This window comes from Heptranchias perlo, chromosome X (assembly GCF_035084215.1).
Source record: "Heptranchias perlo isolate sHepPer1 chromosome X, sHepPer1.hap1, whole genome shotgun sequence".
In the NCBI taxonomy this organism is placed as follows: Eukaryota; Metazoa; Chordata; class Chondrichthyes; order Hexanchiformes; family Hexanchidae; genus Heptranchias; species Heptranchias perlo.
Genome location: NC_090370.1, coordinates 12,455,535 through 12,471,655, shown reverse-complemented (window position 1 = coordinate 12,471,655; position 16,121 = coordinate 12,455,535). Strand labels below are relative to the sequence as shown.

General features: G+C 42.9%; 1 protein-coding gene across 2 annotated transcripts in view; it reads right to left on the bottom strand.

The window, feature by feature from the left end:
• The window catches only part of os9 (OS9 endoplasmic reticulum lectin), a 68,605-nt gene that overhangs the window by 29,504 nt on the left and 22,980 nt on the right, over positions 1–16,121 (bottom strand). For both annotated transcript variants that reach the window (XM_067976730.1, XM_067976731.1), the window contains exons 2-6: positions 9,001–9,177; positions 7,647–7,710; positions 5,998–6,074; positions 3,398–3,496; positions 766–967 (exon numbers count right to left, since the gene is read on the bottom strand). In XM_067976730.1, the coding sequence (XP_067832831.1) occupies positions 766–967; positions 3,398–3,496; positions 5,998–6,074; positions 7,647–7,710; positions 9,001–9,177 (619 nt within the window). The remainder of the gene's footprint in view (positions 1–765; positions 968–3,397; positions 3,497–5,997; positions 6,075–7,646; positions 7,711–9,000; positions 9,178–16,121) is intronic.

The window sequence follows — 16,121 nt, the reverse complement described above, 5'->3', positions numbered from 1 at the left end:
AGAAGGCAAGTGCAGAAGATGAAGCATTCAATAAAAAAACCTTGGGTGAGTAGAGTTTTTTTTATAAATAATTTTTTTTTAAAAACTGTTCTTTTCCCTACCCTGCACGACCCAGCTCTTTTCAGACCGGTCTCCATAATCAGACCTGTTCAGCTGATGTCAGTGACCAGTCCTGCCAGCAAACAGCTCCAATGGGGAGTAAGGTGGACTGGCATCATATCTGCTCTTTGATGCAGAATCAACAGGCATTCAAGCTAGGAAGAGATAAAAAAGTGCAGGTCAGAGCATCCAACTGAGGAAACCAGTATTGAAAGCAAAGGTCTCCACAGCAAAGGGAAAAGAAACTTCCACAAGATGAGTGTTTTTTCCCCTTTAAACTTTATTTGGGGGGGGGGGGGCAGGGAAGAGGAAAGGAAGTATTTTGTACTGAATACACATCCCATACACTCAACATCTCATTTAATATTGCTTCATTGCCTATAGATTGGGTGCAAACCTTTATTACTGCCCAATTCCTATTCACTATAACTGCTTCCCTCTTGGTTCCAAAGTTGCAGGGCACAAAGCATTACTGTAGGATAGATCAAAAGGTCTAAAATTCAGATACAGAGTAGCCACAGCACTAACTAAGCTTCACTATAGAAACACACCTTCACAAGGAAATACAATACAGTATATAAAATACTAGTGCTAGTACAAGTCTATTTATGTGTACTAGTTAGTCCACCCTTGTTGGATTGAAGGTATTAAAATTTCAATACTTACACACTTGGGCCTTGACATACTCAACATACTGCTCTGGACTGAGGGCAGGTTGACATTTAATTGGTTGAGGCTTGGAAACAACAGTGGGACGCAAGTAAGGATGGTGGCAGATCCGAGTGCTGTGTATTGTTAGCACATAATTGCAAGACTGAGGCTCATCCACTCGAGCTATGTAATCCCCCGATCCCTCCTCACACATAAACTATAAAAAATAAAAAAGGAAATTATTGGTTAGCCCATGGATATATTAGTAAAATTAATGTAACTTATTATCCACCATGCAACTATGATCAACTCCCCCTTCAAAGTGATTCACCATTTCAGGATTTGCCCAAACATCAAGGAGCTGATCCACTGATATGGCTCCAGGAGCTCCTCCATATAGAAACCTGGAATTCTGGGGCAGAGATTGGTTGGATGCCAACTTGGAGGCATCCGGGTAGGGCAGTGTCCAGATTGGCTGAATACATAGCTGAACCCAGCCAATACTGACCTTTCCTGGCTCCAATGGCTCAGAATCAACTGCCAGATTTCTCAAATGGAGCTGTTCCTGTAATCTACATCACAGCGATTCACTGATTTCCCCAAGCACAATCAATATTGACAATTTTCATTATCACCTACAAGTTTTTAAAAACACCAGCATTTGATAGGAATGGAGTAAAATATCACCCTTCTACATATGTTGATTATAGGAGATGAAAGAATGCAGGGGGCTGATGTTCAGTGGGCATTTCTGTACACTGCTGAATGCTCAATTAGGATAAAGATCCAGAAACACATGCTTTTTGAATGAGTTATGGACAATGTTGGGCAGCATTTGGGAGGGAAGAGTGGCCAACAAAAAGAGGAACCATGTTTTAACAAAAACTTAGGCCGAGGGGCATGATGACAAAAGGTCCAAACAGGACAGCTGTTTGGAAGTGGACACATTCCATGAAGCCTCTTGGCACCAAAATAACATCTGCTTGCTTCTTTCACATAGCATACCAATTACCCATAGGGATCTATTTCTTGAAAGGAGGGAGAAGTAAGGGTTGAAAGCTAATCACAAGCTATCCATCACTAGTTACTTTCTTCATGTAGGCTTCACTATACAATATGTATTTAGATTCAACACACTTGTGCATACTAGCAGGCTGGTCAAGTCTCCCTCATTTGGTTTAAAAATGGGACCTATTTTGAAGTATCACTCTTAAAAATAAATATAGCACCATGTGTTTAAAGGGTTAGTGTTTTTTTTTCCAATCTAATTATAAATCTCAATTTTTTTCCTCCTCTACTAAACACTTTAGACAGTGTGTACTACAGGCATTTAGTGACACCATGTGGAGAATTTAGGTATAGCACTACAAAAAAAAACTAGCACTGCCCTACTCAAAATGGAAAAAACAGGCAGTACAGTGAAGCTACACCTAAAGTACTCCAGTCTTGGGCCTTCTAGTTACTCAAAGACCATCTTAAACCAAGCTTTATCAGATTTAATGTTGCTCATTTGAAGCATTATCCAGCTATTAATCCATAATGACAGACACACCACCTTAAACACGTTGTGGTTAGCTGAGTTTGAAGGAGTCTAACATTGATCCCACTGTTTGTACATGTTTGTGTTTTTGTTCCCCTCCCTTATGGGTCTCCACCCACAAGAGAGCAAATAAAGGCAAACATATACAAACATGAAGGATGTTAGGGATTTACTGCACAAGGCCAGATTGCCCCTTTTAATATCAAACAGTTAGAGATGGGGCAGCGTACAGGAAAGCCTTTCGTCTTAAAGGCCTTGGCTGGAATCCAGCTAGACTGGTGGCATGAAAGTCTCCACTGACAGCCTGAAGTTTGAGCAGTCCACTGCACAATGCTCACTCAAGTGCCACAAGACCAGCTGACAAGAATAAATGAAGAAAATTGTTTCATGAGATGTGAGCAACACTGCCAAGGCAGTATTTATTCCCCACCCATAGTTGCTCTGAGGGCAATAAAAGTCAACCGCAGTGTGGAGTCACATATAGGCCAGACTAGGTAGAGGTGGCAAGTTCCCTCCCCTGAAAGACATTAGTGAACAATATAACAATCCAGCATTTCGTAGCTTTTCTACCTGGAGCCAGCCCACAAATTACCAGTTTTGTTGAATTCAATTTCACAACTTGCCACAATAGGATTCGAATTCATGACTTCAGAGTTGCTAGTCCAGTATTGTAACCACTAGGTTAACGTACCCCTTTTATGAACACTGCACACAATGGAGGGTAGCAGGTCACTCTTATGTTGGGGTCACGACATGCTGCTGAGGCAAAGGGAGTTTAAGTCATGCTATACCTGACCAGAGTACTTGGTCAGGTATAGCATGGGTTAAACTCCCTTTGCCTCAGTAGCATGTCGTGACCCCAACATAACAGTGACCTACACCGGGATAAATGATCCATTTCTAAGCACGGATATCTCTCACCTGAAGTGGCAATAAAAAAAAATCCAAAGGAAATACTGAAGCAATGCTAAAATAATCTGGAAAGGAAGTCTTCTTGGAAACAAATTAAGCTGATTTCTCTGCTTCGTCTGAACACAAGTGATTGATTTCTGGATTTACGTATAAAGCTTCAGCCAGCTTCTAGGATACAAGAGCTGGTAAACTTACCCTCACTTCAGCCTCCCTTGGCTTTTCATTAAGGTCACACTTGGATCCATTCACATAAGTCTGACTGTGATATCTTTTCAATTTATGTTGCTTTGAAGCCTGCAAATAAAAGAGTGGCTCTAAATGAAGTATATAAACTTGAGCTTTCAAAATTGCAAATTAATAAAGGCATTCAATTATAAAACTACAACTAATCAGTGTATGGTTATATCCTTGATAAAAATTAGGATGTCAATGGAAGCAAACTGCATTGAATATAATTAGTTCTCCGCCCTCGCACCACTTATTGGCTACAATTCCACGGCCACCAGCAGTCCTCCAGGGCCTTGCTTAAGAGATCATTTTTCATGTCTGAGCTCATGCGTCTCAGCGGGTTAGTCAATCCTGGGGGAGGGGTGGGAGCGCATTGCAGCCAAGTCTGATGATGTCCTCACCCAACATCCAGGCAGTGCACTTCCGGCAGGAGTGACTGGATAATGATTGGGATTGGGAACCCTGGGCAATTTACGCTTCCCCAACTCAAAAGACCAATTGTAGCACTCCTACCTCTACCCTGACTGAGATCAGACAACTCAATATAGGCCAAAGACTGAACCTGGGACTCTCCATCTGTATGGCTCAGCTACTTGCTATCTTAACTAGCTGAGCCATTAAGGGTGTGGCAAGTGGGAAAAAAAAAGATTTGATACAATGGCACAGCTATCCCAACAAATGAGGAAATAGGTGCCTGTGTAGTTAATTTTACAGCTATGACTACATATTCAAAAAGGTGCGGGCTGGAAACAGGAAATGAAATATCAATGGTTTCACACATATATCATCTTTAAAACTTTTACAATTTAAGATATCAAATATTCTGTATGCTTTTTTTAAAAAATTGCATTTCAAAAGTTAGTGAATTACAATGTTTATATCTGAACAAAAGCACCTATTGCCTTTTTATTGAAAGGAGGTAACTCTCTGGGAGACCAGCAGGCGAGCTTAGCATTTGACTCGGCATTTAAGAAAAAAAAATTCAAAATTTCTATTTAACATTCACTCGCCACACCCACAAAACAGGAACAAACAAGTTAAAAGCTGCTCAAGCATTAAATGCTGTAAATTGGCACTTCCCTGTGATCTTACCTTGATGTCCCATGGGCTTGCAGTACTCCAAGAGAACAAAACAAAAATATATGGGGGATAGAGTTCATGCTTTGGGAACTGGGTGCAATTGGGAATTGGGCGCAAATTGCACCCGAAAATTGCGCCAGCTGGGTTACAGTTCGAGTTTCTGCTAAAATGTATTTGCATAATCACAAACGTAAAATCTTTATGAACCAGCGCAATCCGGCAGCTTAACAGAGTGTAATCGTTTATTTTCTTTTTGCAAAAAAAAATATTCTTTGATGTATTCAAGAGTGGTAACCTGGTGCAGTTTTATTAATACAGCTTAAAATGGGTTGATCACAAAAATAAGCATTTTTAAAATCAGCATCCAGTCCACCATCTAAGTAACCTGATTTTAAAATCACTGAAAATGACTTAATAAAATTAAACGGAATCATTTGCTAGTTTCATTGGTGTACACTAGTCAGTTTTTTGCAAATTAAATATTTAATACGTAAAAACTTTTAAAACATGCCTACAAGTGCCTGTGCGCCTAAGAAAATGAGCTTAATTTGAAGACCTTCCTCGAACGGCCGCAATCCGCGGAAACTCGCCATCCTCATTATTTCGTTCATGGGGCGTGGCTGGCTTCGGCGCATTGATTTTTAAATTGCAGAAACTCAAATTCCTTGATCTTGATCTGGTTCGGCCGGATTGCGCTGATAAAACCAGGGCAATCTATCGGAAACTCTACCCCGTGGCTTCTACTTATAAAGGCAAGTAAGCTGGAGATAGATATTTGCGCACAATCCAGTATTGCAGTAACTAAGATGGAGAAACATTACGTTAAAGAACGAACTTGCATTCATATAGCGCCATTCATGACCTCAGGACGTCCCAAAGAAGTTCACAGCCAATGAAGTACTTTTGAAGTGTAGTCACCATTGTAACGTAAAGAAACGCAGCAGCCAATTTGCGCACAGCAAGGTCCCACAAACAGCAATGAGATAAATGATCAGAACCTGTTTTAGTGATGTTAACTGAGGGATAAATATTGGCCAGGACACCACGGAGAACTCCCCACTCTTCTTCGAATTGTGCCATGGGATATTTTACATCTACCCGAGGGGGAAAACGGGGCCTTGGTTTAACATCTTATCCGAAAGACAGCACCTCCAACAGTGCAGCACTCCCTCAATACTGCATTGAAGTGTCAGCCTGGATTATGTGCTCAAGTCTCGAGTGGGGCTTGAACCCACAACCTTCTGTTTCCGAGGCGAGAATGCTATCCACTGAGCCAAGGCTGACATACCATTAAGTGTTAAGATCAAAATTTTAAAAATTCAGAGCTCTGAAATTCAACTTAAAAACAAAGTCAAAATAAAAGTGGATGACCTGTGAAAATTGGAGAGCGAGTCTGAATAACAGCATGTACTTAAATCTTTGATCTATTGGGACCTGCAACAGAATGACATCAGACCAGCCTACCTATGATTTGAATTCATCCTTACCTTTGCAGTTTCATTGTTCCAGTCAAATTCAGATTCATAAAACCCAAGATACATCACATCTCCTTTAACTTCAGAATCTGAACACAACAAAAAAATTACAGCTAAAATTCAAACTCCATCTTGAAAATAGAGTTAAAAATGTGAGAACTGTATGCAGTGTTAGATGAACACTACATTTATATTACAGAGCTGGCAACGCAGGCAGCTCCAATTCTGTCAGCAGCGCTTTAATATAAAATGACAAAGTCCAGGGTGACTCCTGCAGCATGGAGACCACCTTCCAGAGGTAGTTCCTTTCTGTGTCACTTGTTTGCATCCAGTGCTTTGCCTCCAGTCACCATTTTGTTCTAGCCTCTGAGCTCTCAACTCACCTGTTAAGAGGTCAGCATTGCAGTTTTTACATTGCTGGCCTGGACAGACCTCTTCTCTTCTCCCCTTTCCTCCCCCATTTCCCCCCCACCACCACCATTAAGGAAGATTTCTGGACAGAAATCTAGTCACGAACACGTCTTGAGCAACACTGCAGGTGCAGTGGTTTGTCTCATTGCTAGTGCTCCAAATTTTGCCCCATCAAGTAAACAGTGCAAAGTCTGCACACCAGCTGCCTTGATGTACTGCAGAAGTTCACAGTATAAAAAACAAATTGCATTTGACTATTTTACTTCGAACTCTAGTACACATAGCAGCCAAGCAGCATCCGACATATACAGGCACACAATAAGAAAAGGCAAAATAGTTTTTAAAAAAAAAAATCACACACTTTTATCACAATTATTTCTTGCATTATATTGTAGAAAGCTTCTAGTGGGAACATCACCATGAGATTACAGCAACATTTAGCAGAAGGTTGGGGACAGGTTATACACCTACCCTCTCAACTGCTGATGGGTGTGTAGCTTTGGGGGAAAAATAACATATCCTTGCACAGGTAATGGGATTCAAAAATCAGTACTCTGAGTCTCTCACAACCAAGTGCTAGGGACTGTACTGATATATTAGAAAACATTTTTGTATATATCCCAATTTTGCAGTGATATGAGAGGGCATTTTGAATCTTATTTCTGATGGCAGTGCATAAAATGTCAAAAAGTATTCAGTGTGCAATACTTGACAAAAATGTGGCATTTAATTTTTGTCTAGTTTTGACTTAGTGGCTAGTTCTTTAAATCGCGTCGCAATGCACAAAATAGGTACAACTACAGCTCAGATTCCTGTAGTTTATTTCGATACAAGGTTGCAAGTCTCATCAGTTAAAAGGATAGAGAGAGAAATAATGCCAACTTAAACACTGCAGTGGGATTGGTTCAGTTTATATGAATGACAGCTTTTATAAAAACATTAGGAGGATATTCAAAATCTAAAAAGTCCCAGTAATTCTTTTCTGGGATATAAAAGAAAGGTTGCCAGAATCAGGGGAATTGGTTTGAAAATCTCAGAAGAAACCCAGCTCCTGAAATTTGAGAGGAGGGGAAGACAAAGATAATTGGTTGAAGTTCCAAGAAACTGTCTGGATTTATATAGGCCCCCCCACAGTGGCAAGAAATTCAAGGAAAAGCAGGAGTGTGTGATAAAAGATGCAAGTGCCAAAATAATTTAGCGAAAGATCCAAAAATGTTACTTCCATCAACAACACAAGCACCTGCATATACCTTCTGTGTGATACTGCTTGATATATTGTCCATAGCAAAACTCATATGTCCACCAATCTTTGGTCTGTAAGGAAATAACAAAGAAAATCAAGTTCCAACAATAAAACATACAGACTTGACACAAATTGGCTACACTGTACAGCAAGTTAACCAAACCAGTCATCTTAAACTCCCCACCCCTATATACAGCAATTTTAGTGAAAAGGGAGAACAATTGATTTCCCCCCCCCCCCCACTAGAAGTTTGTTTTTTCTTCAGGTTAGTTATCCCCTTTCCTCACTACTTCTACATTTGGAAGATTTCAGGGCAGGGGTATGAATTAACATTTTATGGCACAGTTTAGTAACCAGTCAAAGCCTGTTTGCAGGTGCCCATGTATTGTGTTCCATTATCAACTTTTGTTCTACATGCAATACTGCCATGCCAATTTTGAGTAACATGACTAAATCAAAGGGCTAGTATGGAAAGATATTGATTCTGTTAGCGAAGCACCACAATATCCCAAGCTTCCCTCTCCCCAAAAGGTTAACATTGAGACTGAGTCCTAGTTTCAACTGCTGCCTCTCCTCAATGCCTCACGATGGTGTTAGGGCATTTCAAATGCCATCTTTGAAAGTTTATACAAAAAAGAGCAGGTTGCAGTGCGCCAGTGTTATGGGAAGAGATACTGTACTAATTACATGGAAGCGCTTTAAACAATATTAAAAAGGACACTGCCAGTGTTCTAGGCCCCAAAGCTCAGTGGGTAATTCCACCATGGATCTTACGCTGTGGCACTGAACCCAGACGACGAGAATTCCACATTCAATTCCTGGCCTATTCAGAGTGAGTCGATCTCAGCCAGAATGACAATGGGAGCATCCTTGAGCGAAGGAGAGAGAAAAAAAACACAACACGATTTCCACCTCCTGGTCACTATCCTAGGATTGTGTTTGAAACACGTGGACATTGGGCAAGGACAGGATCAGGCCTCTGATGCCCCCTGAGCTAAATGCCAAATTAATGTCCAGACTCTCATGAAAAATGGCTAACTGAATGAGTTACCAGAGGGCTTCCAATGCCAGCAGAACTGTACTGCAGAAAAGGAGTAAATACCCCAGGGGGAGGAAAATCAGGGCAAGGGTTTGGGGGAGAAGAAATCATTCCAAACATCAATTAAAAATGTTAATAAGCATTATGGCACTGCAGATCATTATTCTCCTTTCAATTCAATTTTTTTGGGCTGGAGGGGAAGGAAGGAAAGACAGACATATGTAGAGAGAAACATTTAAAAACAAGTTTAAAAGAATTCCAAATAATTTACTCAAAGCTACAGATATTTAGCTTCATTGCTCCAAAATAACTTTGATCTCACCTTTACAAGACAAGGTGCTGCATGCATTGGCTTTAACAGCTCAGAGATCTCAAGCCCAGCGTAGGATTGTCCTTCATCTTCAGAGTCCTGTTGAAATTTCATGGCTTGTGCAGGAAGCCTGCATTCATACATCTGCTTATATTTTGAAGAAACTATTACAACATCATCTGATTTAGTCTGTAAAAGAAAAAAGCGCTAAATTAGACAGCAGTTGCAGCCTGAAATTGTACCAGAGAGAGTACGTAGTGCTGTAGATGATCAAGCAGTTCTTTCAGCCGAGACCTGGGAACTAATCCAGCTCAGACTGATAAATCAAATAATTCCTTCAATAACCAAAAAGGACCCTACATGAAATAACGTTTGGGCAGCAGTCTATTTACGAGTGGGTACAATTCCACAGCACAAAACTAGCCATCATTCAACACAAATTATGCTCAAAAATGATACCAATTCAGTTGCACCAGCAACACACCAATAGCCCTCATTACACCAGATTACTACCACATTGAATCGCCATTTAATGTAGCGTAGAAAGCTCGATATAGATGCCCCGATATATTGCTGGTTTTTCTTACGTTGGTACTTATGTCACTTAGGTAAGGGAATCTGCCACCTCTACCTGGTCTGATCTACACATGACTGTAGTCCCACACCACATAATTCACTCTTAAATGCCCTCGCTAAGGCAGCAGCACACTACCACCTTCTCAGGGCAACTAAGGATGGGCAATAAATGTGGCCTTGTCAGCGTCATACATACCCAAGATCAACATAACGTACATTTTTTTAATAAAAAGTCTACATTGTGGTCTTTAGTAGCACTGTACTCATTTACAAACCCATGCTTCATTTTTTTTTATTATTCGTTCATGGGATGTGGGCATCACTGGCAAGGCCAGTATTTATTGCCCATCCCGAACTGCCCTTGAGAAGGTGGTGGTGAGCCGCCTTCTTGAACCGCTGCAGTCCGTGTGGTGAAGGTTCTCCCACAGTGCTGTTAGGTAGAGAGTTCCAGGATTTTGACCAAGTGACGATGAAGAAACGACGATATATTTCCAAGTCAGGATGGTGTGTGACTTGGAGGGGAACGTGCAGGTGGTGTTGTTCCCATGTGCCTGCTGCCTTTGTCCTTCTAGATGGTAGAGGTCGCGGGTTTGGGAGGCGCTGTCGAAGAAGCCTTGGCAAGTTACTGCAGTGCATCCTGTAGATGATGCACACTGCAGTGAATGTTTAGGGTGGTGGATGGGGTGCCAATCAAGCAGGCTGCTTTGTCCTGGATGGTGTCAAGCTTCTTGAGTGTTGTTGGAGCTGCACTCATCCAGGCAAGTGGAGAGTATTCCATCACACTCCTGACTTGTGCATTGTAGATGGTGAAAAGGCTTTGCGGAGTCAGGAGCGAGTTACTCAGCGCTGAATACCCAGCCTCTGACCTGCTCTTGCAGCCACAATATTATGTGGCTGGTCCAGTTAAGTTTCTGGTCAAGGGTGACCCCCAGGATGTTGATGGTGGGGGATTCGGCGATGGTAATGCCGTTGAATGTCAAGGGGAGGTGGTCAGACTCTCTTGTTGGAGATGGTCATTGCCTGGCACGAATGTTACTTTCCACTTATCAGCCCAAGCCTGGATGTTGTCCAGGTCTTGCTGCATGCAGGCACGGACTGCTTCATTATCTGAGGGGCTGCGAATGGAACTGAACACTGTGCAATCATCAACAAACATCCCCATTTCTGACCTTATGATGGAGGGAAGGTCATTGATGAAGCAGCTGAAGATGGTTGGGCCTAGGACACTGCCCTGAGGAACTCCTGCAGCAATGCCCTGGGGCGGAGATGATTGGCCTCCAACAACCACTACCATCTTCCTTTGTGCTAGGTATGACTCCAGCCATTGGAGAGTTTTCCTCCTGATTGCCATTGACTTCAATTTTACTAGGGCTCCTTGGTGCCACACTGTCAAATGCTGTCTTGATGTCAGGAGCAGTCACTCTCACCTCACCTCTGGAATTCAGCTCTTTTGTCCATGTTTGGACCAAGGCTGTAATGAGGTCTGGAGCCGAGTGGTCCTGGCGGAACCCAAACTGAGCATCGGTGAGCAGGTTATTGGTGAGTAAGTGCCGCTTGATAGAAGGTGTCGTCGACAGTGCTATCACTTTGCTGATGATGGAGAGTAGACTGATGTGGTGGTAATTGGCCGGATTGGATCTGTCCCGCTTTTTGTGGACAGGACATACCTGGGCAATTTTCCACATTGTCTGGTGGATGCCAGTGTTGTAGCTGTACTGGAACAGTTTTGTTAGAGGTGCGGCTAGTTCTGGAGCACGAGTCTTCAGCACTACAGCCGGGATGTTGTCGGGGCCCATAGCCTTTGTTATATCCAGTACACTCAGCTGTTTCTTGATATCACGTGGAGTGAATCGAATTGGCTGAAGACTGGCTTCTGTGAAGATGGGGATATCAGGAGGAGGCTGAGATGGATCATCCACTCGGCACTTCTGGCTGAAGATGGCTGCAAATGCTTCAGCCTTGTCTTTTGCACTCACGTGCTCGGCTTTGCCATCATTGAAGATGGGGATGTTCATGGAGCCTCCTCCTCCTGTTAGTTGTTGAATTGTCCACCACCATTCACGACTGGATGTGGCAGGACTGCAGAGCTTTGATCTGATCCGTTGGTTGTGGAATTGCTTAGCTCTGTCCATAGAATGCTGCTTCTGCTGTTTAGCATGCATGTAGTACTGTGTTGTAGCTTCACCAGGTTGTCACCTCGTTTTTAGGAACGCCTGGTGCTACTCCTGGCAAGCTCTTCTACACTCATTGAACCAGGGTTGATCCCTGGGTTGTTGGTAATGGTAGAGTGAGGAATATGCAGATTGTGCTGGAATACAATTCTGCTGCTGCTGATGGCCCACAGCGCCTCATGGATGCCCAGTTCTGAGCTGCTAGATCTTTTCTAAATCTATCCCATTTAGCATAGTGGTAGTGCCACACAACACGCTGGATGGTGTCCTCAGTGTGAAGACGGGACTTTGTCTCTACAAGGACTGTGCGGTGGTCACTCCTACCAATACCGTCACGGACAGATGCATCTGCGACAGGTAGATTGGTGAGGACGAGGTCAAGTAGGCTTTTCCCTCGTGTTGGTTCGCTCATCACCTGCTGCAGGCCCAGTCTGGCAGCTATGTCCTTCAGGACTTGGCCAGCTCGGTCAGTAGTGGCGAGCCACTCTGTGATGGACATTGAAGTCCCCCACCCAGAGGACATTCTGTGCCCTTGCTACACTCAGTGTTTCCTCCAAGGGGTGCTCAACATGGAGGAGGACTGATTAATCAGCTGAGGGAGGGCAGTAGGTGGTAATCAGCAGAAGGTTTCCTTGGCCATGTTTGACCTGATGCCATGAGATTTCATGGGGTCCAGAGTCAATGTTGAGGACTCCCAGGGCCACTCCCTCCTGACTGTATATCGCTGTACCGCCACCTCTGGTGGGTCTGTCCTGCCAGTGAGACAGGACATACCCAGGGATGATGGAAGAGTCTGGGATGTTGGTTGAAGGGTATGATTCTGAGTATGGCTAAGTCAGGCTATTGCTTGACTAGTTTAGAAAGGGTTTGAGAGGATAGATAGAGAGATGTTTCCACTTGTGGGGAGACAAAAACTAGGGGCCATAAATATAATAGTCATTAATAAATCTAATACAGAATTCGGGAGAAACTTCTTTACTCAGTGTGGTGAGAATGTGGAACTCGCTACCACAAGGAGTAGTTGCGGCAAATATCATTGATGTATTTAAGGGGAAGCTCGATAAACACATGAGGGAGAAAGGAACGGAGGGGTATGTTGATAAGGTTAGACAAAGTAGGGAGGGAGGAGGAACATAAACACCGGCCTAGACCAGTTGGGTGTATTCTATATGCCAATTAGTGGGAAGGATATAAAGGGGCAAATTTGCAGGGAAATTACAGAGAGGTGCAAGAACTATAGAATAGTGATAATGGGGGACTTCAACTAACCTAATATAGACTGTGATAATAATAGTGTAAAGGGCAGAGAGGGGGAGGAATTTCTGAAGTGTGTCCAGGAGAACTTTCTTGATCAGTATGTTTCCAGCCCAACAAGGAGGGAGGCATTGCTGGATCTGGTTCTGGGGAAAGAGGTGGGTCAAGTGGAGCAAGTTTCAGTGGGGGAACATTTAAGGAACAGTGATCATAGTATCATAAGGTTTAGATTAGTTATAGAAAAGGACAAGGAGCAATCTAGAGTAAAAATACTTAATTGGAGGAGGGTCTATTTCAGTGGGTTGAGAACAGATCTGGACCGGGTAAACTGGAATCAAAGATTGGCAGGCAAAACTGTAATCAAACAACGGGCGGCCTTTAAAGAGGAGATGGTTCGGGTACAGTCTAGGTACGTTCTCATGAGGGAGAAAGGTAGGGCAACCAAAGCCAGAGCTCCCTGGATGACAAAAGAGTAAGATGAAGCAGAAAAAGGGGGCATATGATAGATGTCAGGTTGATAATACAAGTGAGAACCAGGACGAATACAGAAAGTACAGAGAAGTGAAAAATGAAATAAGAGGGGGAAAGAGAGAGTATGAAAATAGACTGGCAGCTAACATAAAAAGGGAATCCAAAAGTCTACTATAAGCATATAAATAGTAAACGGATAGTAAGAGGAGGGGTGGGACCAAGTAGGGACCAAAAAGGAGACCTACGCATGGCTGAGGTACTAAATGACTCCTTTGCATCTGTCTTTACCAAGGAAGATGCTGCCAACGTCAGAGCAAAAGGGGAGGTAGTGGAGATACTGGATGGGCTAAAAATTGATAAAGGAGGTACTAGAAAGGCTGGCTGTACTTGAAGTAGATAAGTCACTCGGTCCGGATGCATCCTCGGTTGCAAAAGGAAGTAAGGGTGGAAATTGCAGAAGTGCTGGCCATAATCTTCCAATCCTCCTTAGATATGGGGATGATGCCAGAGGACTGGAGAACTGCAAATGTTACACCCTTGTTCAAAAAAGGGTGTAAGGATAAACCCAGCAACCACAGGCCAGTCAGTTTAACCTCGGTAGGGGTGGGGGGGTGCCTTTACAAACATTATTCTGGGACAAAATTAATAGTCACTTGAACAAATGTGGATTAATAATGGGAAGCCAGCACGGATTTGTTAAAGGCAAATCGTGTTTAACTAACTTGATTGAGTTTTCTGATGAGGGCAATGCGGTTGATAAGAACATAAGAAATAGGAGCAGGAGTAGGCCAATCGACCCCTCGAGCCTGCTCCGCCATTCAACAATATCATGGCTGATCTGATCCTAACCTCAAATCTAAATTCGTGTCCAATTTCCTGCCCGCTCCCCGTAACCCCTAATTCCCTTTACTTCTAGGAAACTGTCTTTCTGTTTTAAATTTATTTAATGATGTGGCTTCCACAGCTTCCTGGGGCAGCAAATTCCACAGACCTACTACCCTCTGAGTGAAGAAGTTTCTCCTCATCTCAGTTTTGAAAGAGCAGCCCCTTATTCTAAGATTATGCCCCCTAGTTCTAGTTTCACCCATCCTTGGGAATATCCTTACCGCATCCACCCCATCCATATTGATGTGCATATGGACTTTCAAAAGGCTTCTGATAAAGTGCCGCATAATAATGGGCTTGTTAGCAAAATTGAAGCCCATGGAATAAAAGGGGTAGTGGCAGCATGGATATGAAATTGGCTAAGTGACAGGAGAGTAATGGTGAATGGTTGTTTTTTGGACTGGAGGAAGGTGTACAGTGGTGTTCCCCGGGAGTCGGTACTAGGACCACTGCTTTTTTTTTAATATATATATTAATGACTTGGACTTGGGTGTCAGGGCACAATTTCAAAATTTGCAGATGACAAAACTTGGAAGTGTAGTCAACAGTGAGGAGGATAGTAATAGACTTCAAGAGGACATAGGCAGGCTGATGGAATGGGCGGACAGATAGCTGATGAAATTTAATGCCAAGAAGTGCAAAGTGATACATTTTGGCAGGAAGGATGAGGAGAGACAATATAAACTAAATGGTACAATTCTGAAGGGGGTGCACAGAGACCTGGGGGTATATGTGCACAAATCTTTGAAGGTGGCAGGACAGATTGAAAAAGCGGTTAAAAAAGCATATGGGATCCCGGGCTTTATAAATAGAGGCAAAGAGTATAAAAGCAAGGAAGTTATGTTGAACCTTTATAAAACACTGGTTCGGCCACAACTGGAGTATTGTGTCCAATTCTGGGCACCGCACTTTAGTAAAGATGTGAAGGCCTTAGAAAGGGTGCAGAAAAGATTTACTAGAATGGTTCCAGGGATGAGGGACTTCAGTTACATGGACGGACTGGAGAAGCTGAGGCTGTTCTCCTTAGAGCAGAGAAGGCTGAGAGGAGATTTGATAGAAGTGTTCAAAATCACAAAGGGTTTAGATAAAGTAAATAAAGAGAAATTGTTCCCATTGTCAGGAGAGTCGAGAACCAGAGGGCACAGATTTAAGGTGATTGACAAAAGAACCAAAGGTGACATTAGGGATAAACTTGTTTTTTAAAAAACTGAGTAGTTATGATCTGGAATGCACTGCCTGAAAGGGTGGTGGAAGCAGATTCAATCGTGGCTTTCAAAAAGGAACTGGATAAATACTTGAAGCAAAAAAATTTGCAGGGCTATGGGGAAAGAGTAGGGGAATGGGATTAACTGGATTGCTCTTACAAACAGCCAGCATGGGCGCCTTCTGTGCTGCAATGTTTTTATGAATGGCCTGTTTCTGTGCTGTAAATTCTATGTAATACCTCACATATTTTGTTCTGATCGAAGACAGCATAGCCTGGTCAACTCTTCTGTAGTGAGGCAGCAGGGAAGCAGCTTGAATATGTTGAATTTAACTGGTGCTATATGTGGAGCTACTGGCTTTCACTTCAGTAAATCTTCCTAATTCAGAAGCAGGAACAGATACTGCACCAGTCCTAAAGTACAAAGCACAAGAGCGTACACCTGGTGCCTCCAAAGTGCTTTGCCCAGTACACGGGAATGCCTCTCTACTTGGTACACAGAGCTGCAATTATTAATCAGCATGCAGACAGTGCATCTCTACCTAGTAGAGTTCAAGGAATTTAGGGCCAGA